At 40.0% G+C, this 24412-nt stretch overlaps 1 protein-coding gene across 2 annotated transcripts in view; it reads left to right on the forward strand.

The window, feature by feature from the left end:
* Irsp53 (Insulin receptor substrate 53 kDa) overlaps positions 1-23620 on the forward strand; it is a 324468-nt gene extending 300848 nt beyond the window's left edge. Inside the window, exons 10-15 of one of the 2 annotated variants that reach the window (XM_076437170.1) lie at positions 3751-3954; positions 5120-5222; positions 7052-7301; positions 7418-7495; positions 8751-8929; positions 10600-23620. In XM_076437170.1, the coding sequence (XP_076293285.1) occupies positions 3751-3954; positions 5120-5222; positions 7052-7301; positions 7418-7495; positions 8751-8929; positions 10600-12868 (3083 nt within the window). In that variant the 3' untranslated portion in view covers positions 12869-23620. The remainder of the gene's footprint in view (positions 1-3750; positions 3955-5119; positions 5223-7051; positions 7302-7417; positions 7496-8750; positions 8930-10599) is intronic. The other variant, XM_076437171.1, reaches the window with a different exon arrangement.
* Positions 23621-24412: the final 792 nt, after the last annotated feature.

A 24412-nucleotide genomic window follows, 5' to 3' on the forward strand; every position in this document is an offset into this window, starting at 1 on the left:
TCAAATAATGCCCCTGAACGATCATTGTCAGTGCAGAACATGGCTGTTTGACAGTAAACGCGCGATACTGTACTACGTATTTAACACTAAACCTACCATCACCGGTCAAAATGACCGTTTCCGGATATTTTGTTTTACGATTATTGATATTATAAAAATAATTTCATAATTATATTTCATTCGCCTCGTTCTCGAGATTATGGATGTTGTCCCTCTTTCGCCCCCAGGATTAACATTAAAGAAATTAAAGAAATTTGTGACAGTTGAACATTTTAAATGGAAAATATCCAAACGTCGATATTATAAAAATAATTTCATAATTGTATACATATCTTTTTAGTTGAGCACACATTACAATAGCAGCGGCACAAAATCTAAATATTATCAATCTTGTCATTTTATTATATCAATTTCATACCCATAAAAAGAAAAAATCATGTACAATGGAATTATTACAGGACGGAAAAAAATGCTTAACTTTCAAGTGAAAATAGCTCCGACTGCAAAGGCTTAACATTCTTCCCTATTAATATTTCCTCGCGTTTTTCATTAGATAAATCTTTCACTTATGTTTCAATGTTTCAATGAAATGTGCAGGATGATCCTAGAAGTGGAAAATCCTTCTAGAGACTTCATCCTTCAGTGAAGATTGTCGGTTAATTCCAAGTGTCACGCAGCGGATCAATAGGGATCTCGATTAATGCCATTCGTTGCTACGTAGATAATGGAAAAATTGCAAAATTCTCAACTGCGCGGGGGCGGTCGACAAGTGGAATTCGATATTCGATGCAGCGAGCTCTCGGCGCTCTCCAACTGTTTTGCGAGCACTTCTGCAGCCGGTCGTGTTGCAAACGTTTGTTACGTGTTCAACCCCAATGTCGACTCGCTCGAAGCGTACTCGACCATTCGGTTTCGCTACAATAAAAACGTACCCCGGTGTCGTGTCCCCACTTTCTCTGTCTCTGACGAGCGTGTAGCGAGCACGGGGCTCGTTCCGTATGCAAGGACGACTCGAAGTTTTTGGTTTTTTGGCGCCTAAGCCACCGTTGTACAAGCAGCGCTACACAGATTGCACGCGGACAACGAAAAAAAAAGACTATATCGTTGCAACAGCAGGATATTTTACAGGAAATTTCAGCTTTCGGATTATGAAACGCTGCTCTTTGCATATTCCTATTCGGTATTTCAAAAGGGAAAAAATTTAATATTCTAATAGGACGAGTCTGGGAATTATGGTAGTTACTAGGCTGTAGATCTTTATGCAAAATAAAAAGTATTGGTATTAATTGCAAGACATACGAACTAACTAGGAATTAATCTCCCTCTTTTGTGTTTTCACTAAGTGGTAAAAAAAATAATGAATTCTTCGAATCTCCATACTGTTTAATATTACACCCACTATGTAATAATTAGACTATGGATCTTTATGCATTTATAGCAAAATTGAGAAGATGAAATTGAAAATTGTAGAAAAATTTTAATCATTGAAGATGTCAATATACGATTGCTCATCTATTAAAATTATTCAGGGAATAAATAACATTCTGTTTGGTTTCCATTCCTTGCAATTAATACAGACAATTTTTATTTTGCATAAAAATCCGTAGTTTAGTAATAATATCATATAATATTAATTATCTTCAAATAGAGAATTAGGGTCTTGGAAAGAATGTATACTTCATGTAGCAATATTTTACATTCATTTACAATTATATACTATAAAAATCATGGGGAATGAATAAACTTGTTGCAGTATTCTGTCATAATAAAATCTAATAATAACAATCGATTCATTTTTGGTGTGAGATAAAGGAAAGTAATTTGCAAATCATTGTAATGATAATTGTGAATATTTTGGTTAAAAATGCATAAAATCCGCAGTCTAGCTATGACTCATATTTGTTAAACATATTGGGACATTGTAAATTTCATTGATATCGATAATAAGAAAATATGATGTTAATCGTGAATTCATACTTTCAAAATGAAATCAAAAGGCACTCATAAATAGCTTTCGAGTTTCAGTTTCATGAATTGAATTACTCGGAATCTGTTGAAATTCAAGGGTTGATTTTACACAATTTTTGTGATCGCTGAACGTGTTGGTCTGTCTCGAGATTTTCGGAAAATTTTGAGAATTATTTTCGTTTGTTTTTCTGGGGAATGCTCGCCTCGGCTGGTCGCGTTAATGTTAACTTTGCGGTAAGATACACCGAAGTTTTTGTTACGGTACCGTGCGCACTGTTCATTTTCCCCGAACAAGTCTCTAAATAACGCGAAACTTTCCATTTCGCGAAGTTTCTTGAGGGGGTGCGCGTTTTTGCACGCCGGCCAAAGTGTATAAATTCGCCTGTAATAACGCGAGAGAGCAAAATGGATCGGCGGCCGATGCGGGGAAGAAATGAAAAGGATGAAAAAGAATAGAAGAAGAAGAAAAGGACGGAGAGAATGGAACGTAAACTTGGTGGAAATATTCAAGTAAACGCGGCTCGTTCGAAATGCCGCGGTTTTTGGCTGAAAGCCATTCTTCTGGTCGGAACGGGGTGCGGTAAAACAGAAACACTGGTACGAGAACTGCGGAACCTGCGGCAGGTGCAGCGAACTCTCGTGGAACTGGCATGGCCGAGAAAATGGAAATGCGGGAACTGGGATCAACGAAACAATTTGTGTGAAACAAACTGTTTGTACGTTCCGTGCCGTATCATGCGCTGAATCGCCGTTGTCTTGCAAACATGTTCGCGGGAAGTTTCATGTGTTCCCATTAATTTTGATTCCAACTTTAAAATTGCCCACCATTCCTTCGGTTCAGAATTCAGAGTATATTGGCAGTTCAATATTCGCTGTACTAGCTTTTGATCCTTTTAAACATTTTTATCTGAAATCTTTGAACGGCTCGTAACTGTCGAATAGAAGAACACAGAATCAATTTTGTATTGAGGACAGTCATTCCTTACCAAAAAATCGTTAGAGACACATTTTGGAATATGTACTGTTATCTATATTATTTTGTAAATTTCATTGAAAAATCGATAAAAATAAATTATTCAGGCCATGTCTTTATTGATTTTATGAATTTGTAAGAGACATTTTCAGAGTACGAAGATTAAGGGTATCACTACTGAATTGAAGCATCCTGAATAATTATTGTTTTATTATCACAACAGATACAATTTCTTAGTTATATAATGTACAATATTTCCTTTAAATATATTATTTTAGACAAGGCTGGAAAATAATAAAGACCTGAAAATTTTGTTCGATAAAAATATATGATTACTTTCTTCTCATGACATCTATGACACATCCAAGGACATGACTAAAATTAAAAATGAATTAAAATAATCTTTAAATATTAGCGAAAATTGAAATCATAATTTATCGGAAAACATAAGAAAGAACAAACAGATGAACACAGAACAAATTATGGTCGGATATGCGTCAATATTTCTATTCTTTTTAATTGTTCGATTACTTTGGAATCAGTACAATACTCGAATAGATCACCATTTCGCGAATTACAGGGATGGATTGGTTCAATTTGACGTGATTCGCTTTTTTTTTATGGAATTTTATATGTTTCTGGACTAGGATTTAAGTTTCAGCGGGGCGCGTTCATCCATAAATAAAACGGCTGGTGTACGCACGGAATCCGGACGCTAAAATCATTCCGCTCAAAGGTCCTAATACGCTGCAGCGGCACATTACGGTACAAACGAGCCCAATTAATCGTATTCCTCCTCGTTTTCGCAGAGGTTCCGGATATCCCGCCGAGGCCGAGGTCCATGGCGCCTCCAGCATCACGCAACAGTGGCAGCGGGGTCGGGGGTGGCAGTGGTACAGGGGTGAGCTCCGGTGGTTGGGGTGATGCACCCCTCGCGAGGGCTGTCTATGCCTATTTGAGCTCCGGGGAAAATCAGCTGAGCTTCCTCGAGGATGATCTCATCGCATTAATGGGTGAGTGTTCGATGTCTGTACGTTTGTCTGTTTCGTCTCGCCGATTCTACTTGCCCAATTAATACTGGAGTAATATAATTATAACTAGACCGTCGGTGCTATGCGAATTATCATTACCACAAGATACTACTGTGCAGAATTAACGCATTTACGAGAAATTTTACTTTATTGTTTTACATCTGCGTATATTTTCTTCTGTAAAATTAGCAAATTACTTACGACTATTTTATTATTTTTCTTTAATCGTGGACAAATGTAATGTTTCAAAGCCTTGCACTCAGAGTCATCTTTTTTTAACTCCAAAATTATAAATTATTTCCGACCAAAAATATTTCCATTCTCTATTATTTGTTTCATTTTATGCATATAAAACTGATCCAGTTTTCTCCTGCAATACATAAATGATTAGTAATTTATTATATATACAGATATTTTTAATAATGATATAGCATTGGAAATATGATATACAGGGTGTCTCACAACAGGTGGTACATACAAATATGAAGTTAAAAAAAGGAGAATAACATTTTGTTCGTGCTGTTGAAAGGAATCGACTGACGCGTCTGACCATGGCTAACCAATTCTACTTCCTGCGTATAATTACACGAAAAAATGTTATTCTTTTCTTTTAACTTATTTTTACATGTAGAATCATCCCCTTTCCGGTTGTACCACCCGTCCAGTCACACCCTGTACTATGTGCAGGCTGATGATAGATCAACTACATCTGTATTTCTTTACAAGCCATCACTTTGTGCTTGGTATAAAACAATTTTCTTTTGATTTATACACAACTTTAGAATATTTTAACTTGTATCGAGTGGTATTGATCTCGTAATTTATTTGTTACAAATACGATTGTCACCGAGAGATTGAAGATCACGTGTTATCTTCTTGACTGTGTATATTTGAAGGAGGGTGAAACAAATCAGAGAGTTTCCCTTATAATCTGAGAGTGGTGTAACGATCTCTCGATGAACAACACCTAACTTATTTTTCCTCCGGCGTCAGACATCGCTTATCGCGCGAATGCTCGGAAGAAATCAGTTCCCGGGGAATACTTCGTTATCCCGTGGACTGGAGTTCTTATCGAGCTGTTATATTCGTTCTGCTGGCGAACAAACGCCATAAACGTAATATCTGTTTCACGAAACTGCGTTATTAGGAGATCGTCAGAAGGGCTGGCAATTTGGGGAGAATCTGCGCACGCACAGCTCCGGATGGTTCCCACTGGCGTACACAGAAATTATTATCGACGATACTCTTGGGTAAGTTAACAGAGAGACAGGAAAGTCCGGCCCCTTTGGTCGCCGCGCCGTGCCGGAACGATATCATAGCAGATCTTGTTACGGCGTTCGTTGCTAACAATTGTGCGGGTCGAATGCAATTACGTTAATCTAGAACGATAACGGGCCAACGGGATCGCATCGATGCAGCCATTCCCATTACACTGTACTTGTCTTGGTGTTATTGTTGCATCTGCTCTCCTAAATCCTCTTATTCCAATGGCCGATTTACGACGCGGCGATAGAAATTTTAAGTCCGGGCCACTTACAACGGTGATTTACCCTGTCGATTGTCCGCATGAAATTACGCGCGCATAAAAATGTTAATACGCCCCTGAATCATTCATACGGTGTCTTAGGTCGAACCTCTTCCGGAGAACGACCCGCTCAGAATTTATCGCGGCAGCCCCGTCGGGAAAAATTGACCCTCCATAGCCCGCATTTTTGTTATACAAATTAGATACAAATTAACATTAAATTCTTTTTTTAACCCTCCGTAGGCAACTCCGTAAACAAATTTCTTTCTTACCAATATTTACTTTTTCTCATTAATGCTTTAATCATTTAATGTCTTCAATTTGATGTATTTCAGAATTTTTCTAGATTTTTTAAAACCTAATGAACAACCCAGGTTGCCCACGGAGGATTAATTATGGTTTATTGATGGTCACATCAATATTTAAGTCGGTAGGCACCGTAAGGTATTTTAACAAATTTGAGAGTCCGTTGTTTATACTATTATAAATACATTTCAGTTGTGCATTACACATTTTTAATTCAGTGTCCATTAATAATTCTTAAGACATATTATCTTACACGATTTGATATCTCTTAAAAATTTAATAGTATTTTATGAATAGACTGTGGATTTTATGCATTTGTTACATGTATTACAGAAATGGGCACTTTACATACATAGAAATAAATTCATTTAATGGAATTAAAAAAGTATTTTTAATTAATTAAAATTATTTACAAAAATTGAAATGTCTACGTACCGCTTGTATCTTGAAATTGATGCAGATAATTGTTATTTTGCCCAATGACAGTTAACGTGTTAATAGCTAATCCATAAATTATATTGCTGCACAAGCAAGAAATACATCAAGTGAATCTTGAATAAATCGATAATAAGAAGCAAAGATGAATAATGCATAAATGAAATGAGAAAACATTTTGAAGTAATTGTTAATTTACCACTACTTCGTAGCTGACGTTGGAAGTTGTCAAAGGAATCTTCGTAATACATTAAATATCTGAATAACTTAATAATAAGCAAAATTAGCTCACATGCCTTTGAAAATTCATTTCACCGAAAGACATAACTTAGAAGTTTCTCCAAACTAAAAAGTAAATATCCCATTTTAATTTCAATAGTCTCAAAACTGTTTCGATTGAAATCCCACATAAATATTGGGTGTAGAAATAAATTCTTTCATTTGAAAAATGTAAAAATATGAAGACGTTATATTCGATCGATTACAATTAGTTACATAAGAAATAAAGTTAGTTCCCTATAATAATAAGGACCACTGTCTAATTATTATGCAATAAAACTTATCACAAAATCGGAAAGCATTTGTTTCCACACCCAACAATTAAATGTCGAGATCAAGTTCTGCATTGAGACAGAAATATACATGTACATGTTCTGATGAAGGGTTACGAAACGTTTGCAACGAACAATGTTTGCGAAACAATACCCGGACAAGCAGTTTCTCCCCCTTGACACTAGCAGCGATTCAGATTCAATCAATATCAATATGGTTATTGTTCCCCCCCGAAATCAATCGTACCCGTAATGCCCGAAGATCGCCAAGTCATGCAACAAACAATGGCCGTGCTTCGGAGCCACAGGCAGTTCCACCCTGCAAGCCTCCATCCTCTCGGCCGCCGGTGACACCGAGTAGCATGGATGAAGTGTCGAGTGGTTTCCACGGAGTAGGGAACAACAACGCCAACAACAGCAACAACAATAACAGCAGCGGCACTCCGACTAACGTGCCAAACAGTAACAGTTCTCACAATCTGGCTACACCCACTGCACGCCAGTCGAAACCGGTGAGAATGACCATACGTCTCTGCTTGTTGAAAGCTTCATTAACATACGCATTAAAACATTCAATCATTTGACTAACCTCATTTTCTATCTCTATCCATTAACATTTATACATTAGATATTGGGTTCAATACTTAACCCCCAGATGTCCAGTTTGACCCAAAGTTATACATGGACAACTCAGAAGCCAATCAATGTAAGTCGAATTTTCTCATACCAATTTATTTGAACCATAGCGGTGTAGTTCTGTTTTTGTTTTCGTACGTAAGTCTTTTTGTATGCTATCTGTTAATAAGTATGTACGTTCTTCTAATATGCACTGTTCTTTTCTTATAATTATGTAGTGAGACTTATCTCAGTTTTCATCCATGTCCAGGGGCTCATATTTATTGGCTTCTGAGCCTTCTAAATGTACCTTTGAAATTCTAATTTTTTAGCAGTCAGTTAAAATTATCAGTTGTTTACATCAGGTACAGGGTGTTTCCGAAATTGTGCTACTCATCTTGAAACACCTTGTATGTTTAATCTCTTGGAGATGCTGCTCTCCATTTAGTCTCGCTGTAATTAAGAGGTTAATAATATCATTGTTAAAACAAAATGGATGGTCTAGTAGCAATATTCAAGGCAAAAGCAGCAATAAATAATTGTTAAACAAGAGGAACGTTATTGTTTATATATTTTTCATCCGGTACACAGTGGACCATTTCTGTAAACTAGGGGGATTAAATGAAAATTGTTCATGTCATAAAATATGTTAAAAATAGGTATTTTCGTGAGCTGAGTGCTTTCGTGAATTTTCGTTTATTGAGATAGACTGAAAAGTATACAGATTTATGAACTCATTTGTTAAATAAATAATGGTCATGTTTCAAGTTCTGTTTCTAAGCGAATATTTTCTTGCCAATTAATAATGGATTTTTATAGTACTGGCATTTATCTATTTCTACTAAAAAGACTGTTATATTTTTACCCCCTATTAAAATCGTAATTCACTTTTTATTAGCATTAGGAAAGGAATTAGGATAGGAATTATTATAATAGGATTAGGAGACACTATTGTTGAGATCAATTTAAAATTCAGCTGCAACAACTTTTAATTCTCTACTATTATTTATTTCTTTCAAAATCGCATTGGAAATCATCGAACGCATTTTTAAAAAGGCAGTTTCTCATTCTAGCAAATTCGTAATACCAGAATAACATTCTAGGACCTCAAAAACCCCTAAAACCATTGTTTGTAATTAATAATAGAAACGTGAATTTTGTCCAGCTTTTTGAGATTTTGGCCCACTGTGCAGTAAGTTCAGAAAGGTTGCCGTACTCGTAGCCGTAGTAGGGTTAGGAGAAAGTAGAATCTCTATCAGCCACGCGCAATAAATGTGAACAGTCCTCGGATTGCCAAAAGCGGTGAAACACAAGCCGCATAAACCTTGACGCCGTGTGATCCTTAGATCCGTCCGTCGGGCACGTTGCCCACCGTTTTGGCCGGCGGCCGCAGGATACAGCCACCTGCTCCGCCAGTTCCGCCGCCGCAGGTCGTCACGTCGCTTCACAGCAGCAACGACAGCGGCTTCTCGAACGAGCCACCAGCTCAGCCTGACATCGACTATAGCGACGACGAGGCGATGAGGTAAGCGATATACGCCCATGACGTTTCATCGAAGGTACTTTGGAATCTCTCTAATTGAATCTCGACGGAGGGTAGTCGACGATCGTTGGCAAAACCAGTAGAAACGCTTGTGCCTGTATGAATCATGAAAACCCAAACCCCTTCTCTTACCGAGCTTGGTAACACACCCCCGTCACCCCAATAATATTCGCCACCCTGGTTCTCGGTACTTAGAATTACAACGTAGAACCGTAGTTTTGGTATCTTTTGGACCTAACGAATGTTTCCATTAAACATTTCTCTTTTAATTTTCATTTCCACGGAGTTTATTTAAATTATCTGCATGCGCGTAGTTTGCACGTTGCGGCGATACATTGGGAAATCGATACATTATGTATTTTTATTTATAAAGTATGAAGAGAGAGAGAGAGAGGGAGAACTGTTTATAGTCGGTGGTTGAATTATTACGATTATTATAATTATTGTATTGTATATAGAACCGTGCAAATAATATAATTTATTATTACAATCACAATTAATGTTACGTATTTAAAAGATCAGAATTAATGTTGCATATTTAAAAAGAAAACGAGTAACATTATTGTAAATACTTTGAAGAATTCGTTCTTTCGTCACCTTTTCAGAATATATTTAATCTCAAGTGATAATTTATTACTAATAAATAAACTACTTTTTCCATTAATGTTCTTTAAGGTTGTTCTGGTAGACTTCCTTACCAAAATAAATATTTTGTACCTGCATTGCAACAAACTGAATGAAACAGCAGTTTATTTTCTTTCTTAATACGTTTGATAGGTTGAAAAGAATATAATAGTATTTTCAAATTCTTCTAATGTTTTTACTGTTTTAAACTGCACCTACTCATGTTTGTCATAAAATCCGCTGTCTATTCATTACTTATATATATTATTGTGCACTGGCAGAATGGTAGTGTCGTCGGAACATCAAAATATAGTTAAATAGCTTATCAATATCAAACCCGTAAAAAGAGCGTAGATTTGAATAATATCTACGTCATAGTAGCACAGAATAGGTCAAGAGTATACATCGCGTATAATCTCTTCACGTTATCGTAATAGTTTGACCACCGTAATCCCAATCAGCACGTCAGAGAGCGCATATTCCGTGAGTCAATGTATCGCTAATGTGCATTAGCAAAGCGAGGTTCAAAGGAACATCAGGGCTTGATGTTCTCATTGAAACTCACCGAAGAGAATCTAGATCTAGATCAGCAGCATCCCGGCCGAGTATTCGATTGATCCCTCCTCGAAACGACTCGGTCATGGCCGCCATATCCAACGACCCGCCCAGGCCAAGTAGGCTTGTATCCCAGAGTCATGATGTTGTTTTCTCTCCTGATTTGTAGATTCCGCATGCGTTATCGCGGTCGATGGAAATAAAATACGGCGTGGTGGTGGCTCATTCACCTCTCTCCGGGCTTCTGCGATGCCAGCAGCCATATCCCCGATCCCCGCATATCGCGACCACAATGCTCGACAGCCGCATAACTAATCCTACCGAAGTACTTGGCTCTTGGTTTTCTCTCCGGATACTTTCTGCACTCTTCCGCTCTGTTCTGTTTCTTCTTTTTCTTTCTTCTTCTTCTCTCTTTCTCTCTTTCTCTTTGTTTCTCTCTCTCTTACTTATCCCGAGCCCAAACGAAAACGCAGACAACGAAGGAGAAAGCCACGCGCTGATAGAATAGCCGAGGCAGCTAAGCAGCACCAGCATCAGCAACAGCAGCCCCAACAACAGCCGCAACAGCAACAGAAGGAGGAGAAGTCCAGCAGTAAGGACTGGGAGAACGATTCCTGGAAGACGATACCGAGGGACGAGAAGAGCTGGCAGCTGTATAGAACCGCGATGGACCTCTGGGCGGAGTCGAACGCGAATCAGAGCAACGAGAATGGCGAGACCAGGTACACCTCGAGCCGGCACTACGACAGCCAGGAACGCAAGAACGGCCGAGACTATTCTGATCGCGGCACCATGGAGAACGGTCCGAGCCGGAAGTCAGGTAAGAAGTCGCAGGAGAAGTCGCAGAAAAACGAGTACGAGAACCGCGGGCACAGCAACACCAACCACAAGAACAAGATGATGAACAATGAGGAGCAGTTGAGAAGTTCGTCCAGGAGGAACAACGAGCAAGCCGAGCAGAATCGTCGCGAGTCCAAGCGAGGAAAGGAACAGGTGGAGACGGAGGAGGACGAGATCGAGCTGGAGGAGGAAGAAGAGGACAGCTACAGCGCCAGGATCGATTACCAGAAGTACGACGGGAAAAAGTATTATGGGGACAGAGCGGACGGTCAGGAGCGCAATTCTCGACGCGGAGGAGGTGGCGGCGGCGGTGGTAGTTATCGTCCAGTGGAGCAGGAAGAGCCGAAGTACGAGAATGAGAAGTCGTCGTCCGGCTCGTCCTCGGGAACGGATGACGAGAGCACAATCACCATCCCAGAGACTGGCCGGAAAGTGGAGCACATAGCTCAGAAGCTCGAGCAAACCGCGCAGAAGTATGCCAGGGAGCACAGCCCGCCGAAGTTCATCGAGCGGAGGAACGACTATCGCAGCTACGATCGCAGGGAGGAGAAACAAGCCCCGCCACCGCCCTACGAGAGGTACAACGAAGGCGAGAGGGGTCGCGGCCCGCAGAGATTCGAGCGGGAAAGGGACCGTTATTTCGACAAATCGCCGACGGTGCCGCAGAAAACCTCCACTTACGAGCGGGACAGGACCTTCGAGAAAAATCCCGACAGGAACCGGAACATCGAGCGAGCTTCCGGTCGCCGATTCGAGAGACCCAGACCACCGTCCGAGGAAGCGCCGGAGAGACCAACCGAGCCTCGGAGCATGTACAGGGAGCGCAGGTTCTCTGACAAAGAGGAAGCCATTTACGGCGAGACGAGATTCGTCCGAGAGGTGACCGTCGACAAGGAACGCGGCTACGAGTCGAACTTCGAGACCAAGCTGGAGAGGACGAAGGTGATCGAGAGACACGGCTATCAGAACTCGTTGGGTCAAGGCAACCTGCAGAAGTTCCCGAGAAATGGACCAAGAAGCCTGGAGAAGAATGATACGAATAATAACACCTTGAAGGATGACAATAGAAAGCCGCTGCTGCCGAGACAAACGACCGCAGTGGGACACCTGATTCAGACTGGCAGAGCTTTCGATGACTCCAAGAGTCCTAAATTGGTGAAGAGGACCAAGTCCTTCTGGAGGTTCAGAAGGGATTCCGATGTCCTGGAAGGCATGGCGCTCTGGCAGCACAGGTCCTTGGTAGACATTCCGAAAATGATTAAGAAAGAGTCGAAAGAGAACAGTGGAACTTCGGAGGAGATGAAGAAGCCGACCCCAGAGGGTAGCCCCAGTTCCCGTCACAGTATAGAGACGAGGAACAGCGACGTGACGATCACCAACGAGACGCGTCCGGAGGATTTAAAGCCTGCGGAGAGAAGCCACGTACCGGAGAAGTCCGATTATTTCGAGGACTTCCCCACGCCGGCCGAGAGACCGAAGGCTGTCGAGAGATCGGAGTACCGGATGCATCAGGAGGAGAGGTCCTATTTCATGGGCAATGTCTCCCGGAAAGCCATCATCGAGAAGGAGCGGAAACGTAGCATGGAGGCGAAGCGAAACATGATTGTGGCTGAGCTGAAGGAGAACAATGAGGCGAAGAGGAACGAGAGGAGGAAAAAGTACACGGACGACGAGGATGGCATGACGACGCAGAACTTCAGCGAGACAGAGGCGTCCGACGAGGAGTCCACGTACAGCTGCATCGTAGTCAAGGACCAAACAGTCGCCGAGAAGACACTATTGCCCAGGACCAAGCTGCGTAGGGATTCCGATCGAGAGAGGGATAAAAATACGTGCGGTCCTTGGTACGATCTCTGGGGAGTGGACGCCTCGGTGAACAAGAAGAAGAAGAAGCAACAATAAACCTAGAAAATCCTCTGGCCGTGAGACGGTATCGTCGGTTGGCTCTCGCTGCATCCTCAAGAGTGGTTGTTAATCGTCTGGAATGAGAGACAGAGGCGATTTTGGGTCGGGAGAGCTCGAAGAGAATACTAATGGACACTCAACGCGTGGTCCGCTTTTTATAATTTTGTCTATTAAGATTTGATTTGTTTTTTATTTGTGTTATATCGTTATCACCCCCGACACCTCGTCGACCGTTCACCCTTCCCATTGCTTTCGAAGCGTCCGCACACCTATCTTACACCTGCAAGCGTAGCTGTTGTTTGAGAATATGTTTCCCGCTCACGTCGGCGCTCGTTCACGATCAAATCGACCTGTTGACGTAAATCGAGCCTCGCGGACCGTACTGATACGCGTCCACGCGACGAGTGGTTTTTGTATCGCGACGGAAAAACAACGTTATGGATGGTGATTCAATCATAACTCTTGTTCGATCTGTCGTTACAGGATAGCGCTGTAATTCGTTGATGCTTGGATTGCTCCTGTAAAGTGGCACGTACAATAATTCTTGATAGTATAGCGTAGCCGGTTCCTTGATATGTTTGTTTTCGCATGTTGACACACTGCCTGGCCGCTGGTTCATCGAGTGCTCCCTTGCATGTTGCATCGCAGAGACTCGGCGCAGTTTGTTTGTGTTTTTAATTAGAGTCGGCTGTCGGTACTGAATTGCTGCACGCGAAACGTCGCCCTAAGGACACAAGTTTATTTCTCTATCTGTAAAAATGTTGAAGCATGCATCAACGGTCTATCGATTATTCAGTACTGCTATTTTTAATGCAGCAAAAATTCAGATTCGTTGTATTATGCATTTAAGAAAATTCTTTTGTAGGACATTAAACGCAATCTACAAGACATCTGTTAGTAAATCAATTTTTCGTTGTTTCTGTTTTTGGTAAAATAGTTTGTCATAGAAAACTATCTTATTTCTCAAGCAGGAACCGTAATTAATTAACTGAAAGCACGTTTTATTGCACCGAGACGTTACACATAAAGAACAAAGCTGTGACACTGAATAAACATTCAGAAACGACATTATAAATTCTCTTCATATCTAGCATGAACATAGATAGTAAAATAAAGCAAGTGCAATTGGTGAGAAAGAAGTCCTTGAAAGGGGTATTGCAAAAAGTGATATTCCGCGTGCAGCAACCGACAGCCTCGGAGTGTCAATGTTAATTTGAAATTTCATAGGTCATAATTAACAGCGGAAGTCGATACGGTATCGAATAGGTTTCAAATGTCCGTTTTTTCCACGGTTCAGCAATATCACTCGCGGAAAGAAAACCGTCGGGAATGGCGTGACACGCACGAATGATTCCAACGAGCGTAGTATCATTTCCTGCGATCGGCGACTGTCAATAACCATCAAATTGCATAAATATAATTATATATATCGGCTATGCGCGTAAGAACGAGCGATACCTGTTTCATGCGCGTGTGCGTGCGTGACGCAAGAACGCACGCAACTCTAAATTTAATGGCGGGGCATTCGCCGATTAGTCTCGCAAATTGATTTCCAGCGGCGTTCGTTGACATTACGGACTTATTTATTTAAATATCGCGGACAACCGCAGCGAAAAATCTCACTGCGTTCCCACACTCCCGTTTTCGCCTTGATGCACGCGGGCTATTTGTCGGCATTTGTTTAACCTGTTATTGTAGCTTTTTTATTGGCAAAGCTGTGTTGGTTGTTTTGTCGCATCTCGCTGCGCGCACGCTCTGTCGTCCGGACACCAAAACCTTTTTATTTAATTGCCACCGCCGTTCGTTCTTCGGTCTATCACCGCGGCACGTTGGAAGAATACGCTCCGTTTCGTTAAATTCCGTCGCCGACGACGTTTCAGCAAATTCGACCGCAAACGAATATTTTGTTTCCGATAGCTGCACGCCGCAACCTACCGTCCGGTGTGCATTTGCGCCTGCGAGCGTACGGAATGTTTGTCAGTACGTTGCTATTTGCGTTCTGAAGATGCTGCGATGCTAGCTCGTAACTGCAAGCCCGTAGCTTTTTACGATGTTCGTTTCCTTTCGTTTGCGAGTTTTATAAAGCCACAGTAACCTTGTATTTCTAGTAACAAAGTCTTTGCTCGTTTCATGATTCAAGAAATTAGTACCACTTTATTTTTATTCATTTCAATGGGGGTGAGTCGTCTATGATTAAGACTTGAGTATAGGTTCCTTCATTTTATGAATGTGGACCTTCTAGTGATATTCTGAAGAAGATTTAATAAAATTATTAACAACTATATCGCAGTAATAAACGAATAATATTGTTAAACATACTTGTATAAATATTTTTCTTCAAGAATCATAGATGTCTTAGGTCTCGATCTAAGACGACTCGCTTAAGTACCGGGTGGGGTTTAATTCTCCACACAATCAAATTATTTTACAAAATTATTACAGTAAAGTCGCGTTTACTGTCCGCGATCGGGTACACTATCACTGTCCTCCTGTACGTTCGGCTTTCTTTTGAACTTCCGGCGCGGTAAACGCAAGTCATAAAAAAATAATGTCGGTATGCGATCACTGTCCGTGCAGAACACAGACTGTTGGACAGTAAACGCGACTTTACTGTATATGCATTTAGTATTCGCACAAATTCGTGTCAAGCTACAGTGAAGGATAAATAACACCATCAACAATAATGAATAGATCGTCAATATTTTTGCATGTATATTTAGTAAAAAATGTCTACGCTAGATTTAGATATCAACTTCTCCAAATATATTAAATAACCTAAGGTAGAACTGCAGAATAATCCAACTGCTTTCACAGAAACAGTGAATCGCGAAGCATTGTGCTCTCGGTATTTATTCTTCCACAAATATTATACTTTTCTGCGATTGTATCGCGAATTCCACCCCACCCAGTACGATTCAAATGCGTGACACTCTCTCGGCGCACAAAAGCCTCGAATAACCGTTCGCGATCGAACAGCCCGTTGCACGAAACAAACGGGGATCGATCGGCGATTCAACCGCTTGAGTTATTGCGTTGCGCGAAGAGCAGAGATTTTCGGCAATGATTGAATCGGTCGATCGATCGGTATCGCGTACGACGTCGCCGTTCTCACATTTTATTAAACCCGGCCGTTCAACGTTCCGTTCTTCTAGGACGAACATATTCGCAACCGTAAAGCTGCGCAAAACGAAGACGAACGATCGCTCGGCGCCGGCGTTGTCATGAGATAAGCTCTTCATCTAGATTACTTTTCTCGTGCGATGTTAGACGGGTACCGACAAAGAGGGGGCGGTCTCCCCGTGCGAGAGACAACAGTTCCTTTCATGCAAAGGCTTTCTGAAGCGAAGCGCGCTTCGGGGATCTTCTTCACACGGCGTGGATGTCCGTCCAACGAGCACGTGTTCTCACTTCAATCCTCTATGACTATTCTTTTTAAAGAGCATAGACAACGATTCGTCCAGCCGTCGGCGCGGCAACGGGCGACACCTTTTGTCAGCTTCTTCTGCGACAGCTCTTCGACAGGTACACAGACCGGGACAAAGAAATTGCCATGACGGGTCGCGAAAGTTTTGTTGTCCGTAGGGGAAGTCTACGGTACTGACATGTTTCGGGCGATTCGGAATAATATACTAGGAACAGAATAGAATATACTGCTGCACATACTGCTTGTTACGCGTTAAGTAATTATTATTTAGCGTACAGGCTGTCCCACTACATGCGGCTGCCTTTTTAAGAAATCGTTTTGCCAGCCATACTTCATATTCATTCCTTACAGATATAATGTAGTAGCAATACAAATTATTTGATTTTAAAGCGCAAGAAAGACAGTAGAGCCTCGCTCGTTGCACGAAACGGGACCGAAAATGCATGCAAAAAATCGGGGTTCCGCAGCTATGGAGCTAACGAATTATAGTGATTCGTAGTGTCGACCTTCCCTCGTTTCTACGTAGTGACTACAATCCCCACCACGAGTTCCATAACCTAGAACACCTCGTGGTGGGAATCAACGAACGAGGATTCCGTGCAATAAACGTGATTGCAACTAGCGAGGTTCTACTGTTGCATACTTGGACTAGATTCGGCTACCCCCACCCGACCGGCCAGCACGAGAGGGGAATACAAGCCAGCTGGGTGGGAGTGGCCGATTCCACGTCATCGATTCTCGAAGCACCAGTTGCCAGGCGTGTTCTACAGTATGTTTCAAACTGAAATCTGAAATTGTAAGACAAGGGGTTAATGATTGAATTTTCAATTTTTTAAAATTTTTATTAGAAGATCGCCGTTTTAAAAAATGGCCATATTGAGTGGAACAGACTGTACATTGACAAAGACTCAGCGTACTTTAGATTGTTTATTGATATTGGTAGGGATATGGTAATTTTATGACCCCCGAGCTGTATCGTCGAAGAGGATTGGATTTTTCCCAGCCATTTGTCAATTCATCGGCGAATTTAACGCGGACTGATAAGTATGGAATCTTTAGGGACCATTTTGCGATCAACGATACGCTTTTATACGCGAAGTTTTACGAGACCTTCTCTTGCGGTTTTCGAGCATATTTTATCCGTCATAGAGGGTTGGAGGATCGTCCTTGAATCGAAGGGCTATAAAAGTGTCTGCGTCGTCCAGGTAAGACATTCGTCAAGCATCTCTTCCGTAATTCAAACATTTCGTTCACGTTACGTTTTCTGTCAACAATTTCTGTTCTACATCTGTAGAAAACTGGATAATTTAATTATACTCCAGCTTTTCTTTGTAATAACTCTTTTGAGACGATCGCTCATTACGTTCTTGATATAGTAGATCTTTTAAACGATTTTTGGATTTAATACCGTCTAAGATATATCAATTGTGTATTGAATCGCACTATTTATTGTGAGAATCGTAAGTTACATGTTCTGCTGATCCGTTTGAAGAATATGTATAACCTGAGTCCGACGCGAATTTGGTATTTAACAAGAATAAAATAAGTTTATACTGACGTGACTTCTGGAAATTCTATAATACAAAAGTTTGCAATCTGAATAAGAAGAAACGTGGTCGAGAACTATGCAAAAAGTTACTGGACTAACGGGTTTTATGCATTCATGGTCAAATCGAGTAAACTTTAAAACAATTTAAGCTTGTCAATATGTTATCTTCAATTGATCAAAATTCTGAAATTTACAACTGACGTTGACAATTTTTATTCTGCATAAAAATCGACGGTCTGGTAATGATTACAAAGTACACGTCGTTTGAACTCTCGATCTATTATTTTCGATAGTTCGGGAATATTGTACAGAGTGTAAAATATTTCGTAAACTTATTTTATCGTGTCCAAGCATCAAATTCGTTCTCAGCGACCATTCCATATCCAACGATTCCAGCCACTAATTTCGGATCAAAGTTGATTGAACGACCCACATTTCCACTGCACAACTTTTTATCCTCTCGTTTACCGATACACCACGAGTTGATTTCGCGAGTTCGATACGCCGTTTGCTTTTTCGCGTCGGGATTTTTCTGCGTCTCCCCCCGGCGCGTCGCGTCGGTCGATGGCCGTCGCACGATCCGCAATACAACTATTCGTTATTTTTATCGAGCTTTCGATAGAGTCGCGCCTGTAACGGCAGTTTGCTTCCGGGCAAGTTAATCCGCGACGCCGTTCTCTCTCCTTCGACGACGATCGCGTCGCGCCGTCACGGAATGAAACTTTCATTCGAGACGTCGTAAAGCAGCTTTACGTTCCTGCTCGCGGGTTAAGGCTCGTAAAATTTCACTTCTCATTTTTTCCCCTCTCATCGAGCGTCGCGTGGCTTTTTCTCCATCGTCGTGGTCGTCGTCGGTTCTCCTTCAGCTTGCTCGCCCGTGAAAATGAAGCCCTATGAGAGGACCGGCCTAGACTCTCTTATTCTTTCTTCGCGAGAAAACCGCGGATCGTGCGACCCCTTCCCGTGGGAAACCTTCCCTTTTGTGTGCCTGACCTTTGTTAACCCTTCTGCATCTTAGAACCGTCTATCAGACGAACTATTTGGTTGAGTAACGAACTCGGTTTCTTTCTCGAAACCGACGAGACTGTGCATTCTCATGATCCTGTCGTAAAAAATTCCAGTATTCGTAAATACGATACAGATTGATTTCAGTTTGTATAATAATTTTTGTCTTTAAGACTTGCATTCTCATGATCCTGTCGTACCTAAAAAAATTCCAGTATTCGTCAAATACGATACAGATTGATTTTAGTTTGTATAATAATTTTTGTCTTTGAGACTTGCATTCTCATGATCCTGTCGTACGTAAAAAAAATGCCAGTATTTGTCAAATACGATACAGATTAATTTTAGTTTGTATAATAATTTTTGTTTTTAAGACTTGCATTCTCATGATCCTGTCGTACGTAAAAAATTTCAGTATTCGTCAAATACGATACAGATTGATTTTAGTATGTATAATAATTTTTGTCTTTAAAACTGTGCATTCTCATGATCCTGTCGTACATAAAAAATTTCAGTATTCGTCATATACGATACAGATTGATTTTAGTTTGTATAATAATGTTTGTCTTCCAGAATTTATTCAATAGATATTTAATTACATTATTGCAGAACAACAATGTTAGCAATATTTCTACATCCCATCATTATATCAAATGGAATTAATCAACATGCTAATTGCTGAAACGGAAAACCATCTGTGACAATATTAATTCTGTAAATTGTGCGTCATCGATTCAAATGATTATCACAGTAATAAAATTGGGTGCATATAATTACGTAATGTCAGACGAATACATATAGCAATTCTACTTATTATCAACCCTTAAGTGGACCTTCAGAATGTATAAAATTTCATCTAAATTAAATAATTATTTAACCGCTTAAGGGTTAAGGACATAATATTATTTTGATTAGACTGCAGAAGGGTTAACAAGCACCTCGAACGACGGAACTTTTTCTGTCTCTCTCTCTTCCTCTCGCAGCGTCGCCATATTTGTACAAGATGCAGCACATTCCTCGCCAAATTATATTAGTTTGATTTCTCTGTAAATAAAAACGCAACTATTTCCGAGTAATCGAGCAGCTTGCCAAGAAAACGACGAACATCGGAAACTATAAATCATTAAAGGAATCCCTTGGTAACGAGGAAACTTCGATAGTTTCGCGATTCCAGTTAAAAAGTACGAAGGAAAATTTTAATCCCACGTGCCCCGTCTTCGTGGCTGCTGTTCGTTCCTTCGACCCCGTGTTCAGAATATCATTCCTCGTTGCTCGTAGCCAGCAAGTCGCATACTTACGGACAGTTTATTTTAGAGCTCAATGTTAAACTGCACTGCCACGTTACTTTTTAACGGAGTTCGAATTTTCGAGAATTTTATTCCGTAGATTTTTCCACGGATTTTTCTAACGACCTTTGCGTTTCGAATTTTTAAGATCCCGCCCCTTAGGTCGGTGAGACAGTCTCATTTTAAAAGTTTTTCGATTCGTTAACCTTCGTACGATCCTCAGGGTGAAAATCAACCCCTTTACTCTCTTTACATATTGTCGAACAATTAATCTTTTTCTTGTGTTGCGTTACCAGTCGTTTAATGTAACAGTGGTGCAGTAAATATTTGTTTAATTTAACCCTTCACTGTATGATTTTCTTAATTGGGATGAAAAAATTGAAAGAAGGTCCGTTTTTGTGTTTTATTTAAGGGAGAAATATTTAAAAAAATTAAAACAACATTTTATCAAATGAGATAACATGTGTAAACACATTCTTAGTTTACTATATACCAGATTTGTTAACTGTATCAGATATGATACACTATGCAGCGAAGGGTTAACATCTCAAGGGTTTGGTCGTCATTAAATAAAATAATTCTAATATAATTTTAGCGTGGCTTGCATAAGGCAAACGTAACATCCTTCGACATTACTGCGTTTTGTAGAATTTTTGCTTATAAAATTTGTTGACTTACACCATTTTTACATTAATTATAAATGAAGTTGATTTAAAATGAATAATAAAATTGGCTGCATTATTAAATATGAAAGTATAAAAATGTAGAAGTGTATTTGTTCTCTTAGTAGATCTAACAAATTGAAAATAAAGTCACGGCATTTCTAAATTCTTTAAATGTTCTATAAGTGCATAAAATTCTCAGCCTAATTGCACTAGGATCTTTGATGAGACTATTCTGAGGAGCGTATGGGGGTTAATGGAAATCACTTTCTTACTTATCCGGCGAATTTTCTCGCCGTCGAGTCGCTGAACGATTTTTTCCCGAAATGAATGAGATGTCATCCCGATAAGTGCAATAAAAGGTCGCCCGTTATCACTGACGACCCAGGGATCCAATGATCGTTTCCCTGTAGGGTAAAAAGAATTTTTATTGCCGTACGTTTCCACTAATACTGCCAAGCATTCCAGAGCTTCTCGATTCCCGCGCGATGCATTCGGACGAATCGAAGAGCTTTCATCAACGAACTACGATAGTCGTAAAACATCGATCATCAATCCCGTGAGCAGTCTAGATCCATCGACGCTCCGGCAATGGGAAAACCCGAGCGAGAATCAACTCACCCCCGATCATTCCTAGGCGCCCTAAATTCGGGCTACGCGATTGTAAATATTAATCCACACCTTCTTGGACACACTTATTAACGTTCTTCCACTTCGACGCGTATTATTACACAGTAACACGTGGTTACTGATACGTACACGTAGGCCAGGGATCTCCAAAGGTAATATACCATACAAGAAACGAGTTTGATTACATCTTAGCGAATCTGCGTACCGTTTTTACCATTTTTTACGGATTAAGGGACTAATGTACTTTAGAGACGAAATATGATTGAAATATCGTACGAGTTGATTTCTGAATTTGTACCTGTATTTATAGGTATAGTGGATCCGAAAAGTATTTGGAAAATTGTGTTACCCCTCCGTCTACTGTGCCGGAGTCTATTTTGACCGGGAACATCCAAATTGTCATTTAAGTACTCAATTTGTGACAATTAAACAACAGAGTAGCTGTTTCATTGAGGATATCGGGAAGACTAATGTGTCTACACGAGATATCATCAAAATTAAATTTTTTAAAACTATTAATTAGAGCTGTGAACGGTCCTAAGCATTGCCAAAAAAATCGTCAGAAATAAGTAACACAATCATGAGCCTCAAGGAATTTTAAAAGTTGTACCCTCAAATTTTGCAAAGCAGTGTTCATTTTCCTTCGTGATATTTTTACATGATATAGCTGGTGCGAGACCGAGTATCCATTTTTCCTAAACAATGCTGCAAGTTCAAACGTCACCAAAAACATTACAAAAATTTGTCTGTAAATGAAACCGCCATAGATTTGAAGATCGAAACGCATAACTGTCTACTGTGAAATTGGGGCACACCTCTCGTTTAAAGCTCGATGAAACAAGTAAAAAAAATCGTACATCAATTTTTAAGATGTCGTCGTAAAGAGGAAACTTCAATCTTCAAATCCATTGTAGTTTCAGTCACGAAAAGAATTTTTCAAAGTTTTCACAGGCGTTCTCTCTACATCATGAAAAAGAATCTTAGAACAAAATGAAAGATAGATTGTAAAACTAGAGGTTACCAGCTTTAAAATGAGTCAACAAATACTACTTGGACCCACTGTATAATAAATTGTATAAGCTTTATACTTTGAGAAATATGTGCACTGTTACCTCTCGTGCGGCCATTATGAATCCGATGGTTGCCATGTTTATTTATTTGAGTGATAATATAGGTCAACAGGATTATGCAATTTAGCAGGGTTATTGCAAATGAATCATTTCTAAAAAATTGCTGATTCTAAAATCTCGCGTGCATAAAATTTGATTATTAATTAATTAGTGGCTGAACATGGCAGGGGAAAAAATGGCTGAAGATTGATCTACGAGGGTTATATTAACAGAAATATATTTCTTAAAGTGGTTAACAAGTTTAATACGTGCAATTATACTGGCTTTATATTTTTGGGAAGGATGTACATTTTTTGTAGATGTATGTTTTCCGAAAAACGTCAACTTCCTTGTTTAACAATGAAATTTACTGAATTTGTGTGTCTTAATTGTATTGCTAAAGAAGGTTCTGTGCAATTGTAAACGAGAAACGATGTGCCCGTACTTCTGAATGAGAGTAATTTATTTACCGTAGCGAAATATGCATAGTCACAAAGTAGTCTTGTTCCCGATCAATTTCTAAGGATATTAATTCCCGTATTTTACGTATTAAGTACCAACAACCATAATTGATAAGATTTTCCGAATAATGTTGTACTCTTTCTTTCTCGAGATTTCTAAACATCGATATATCGAGTATTTTACTAGATTTGTTTAGAATGTAACGCTGAAGCGCTCGTTTTGGGGATCCCGGATGTAAATTACGTAGCTCTTGAGATGGAACACACATAAATAGTTATGGAAAAAAAGGTTTAGGGCAACTTCTTTTGTAATTGCGTTAGATAAGCGATTGCGCGCGCGCGCGAGTCCAGAGAAGAAGATGTTAATATATTATAAATAAACATATTATATCGGTAAGCGTACCGGAAGCGGAGTCGAACGCAACGATGCGTTTCCTTAAGCGTAAATCATGTTCGCTCGGAACTTTTCGTCGCGCGGACGAGACAGATTCGACTGCCGTTTTCGGTTACTTTTTGGGTAGTTTAGGGAAAACGAAATGATGAAATTGTTGTAATAAGAACCATGTATACATGCATATACGTTATATATATATTATTGTTATTATATTACCGTTTTTTGTGCATGTCTGTTGTACCAATATTCATTCAATTGTTACCCCGCCACATTTTTCCAGATTTTCATTCAACATCAAACTGTGTTTGCATTTTCAAATAATGTATAATATTGCCAGTGTTGCCAGATCAGGGGAATTGACTGATAATAGTAGTTATAAAATAAAGTGTACAGTATATTTTGATAATAGTTTATTGATAGTCTTTTATATAATTTGTGCGTTTATTGGATTTAATTTTAGAAACAAAATATTGTATACTCCTAATTATATCAAACTGTAATCATGATTTGGCTGCTCTTTACTTTACCGGACTCAAAATTTGTGCCTTTTTCTATAAATTATGATGTATTTGGTACGTAATCCAGTAGATTTGAAGTTTCGATCCTGTAGGATCAATGGTTCAGGAGTTATGCTTGCTTAAAGTTGAGCAATCTGCAGTGTCTTTGACAGGTAAGGGCGCCGCCATATTGGTTTGTAGTGACGATCGTGAGTTGATTGGCGATTAGATCGGGGGGGGGGGGCGACAAGGACCGGCGGTTCTGCTCGGTAAGCGGCTCACGACCGTCACTACAAACCAATATGGCGGCGCCTTTACCTGTCAAAAACACTGCGGATTGCTCAACTTTAAGCAAGCATAACTCCTGAACCATGGATCCTACAGGATCGAATCTTCGACGTGTAGTCGTCCCGGGTACAAATCTACTGGATTACATACCAAATACATCACAATGTATAGGAGAATGGCACAAATTTTGAGTCCGGTAAAGTAAAGTTTACCCCATGATTTTCATTAACGATTAC

Source organism: Lasioglossum baleicum, chromosome 13, assembly GCF_051020765.1.
Source record: "Lasioglossum baleicum chromosome 13, iyLasBale1, whole genome shotgun sequence".
In the NCBI taxonomy this organism is placed as follows: domain Eukaryota; kingdom Metazoa; phylum Arthropoda; class Insecta; order Hymenoptera; family Halictidae; genus Lasioglossum; species Lasioglossum baleicum.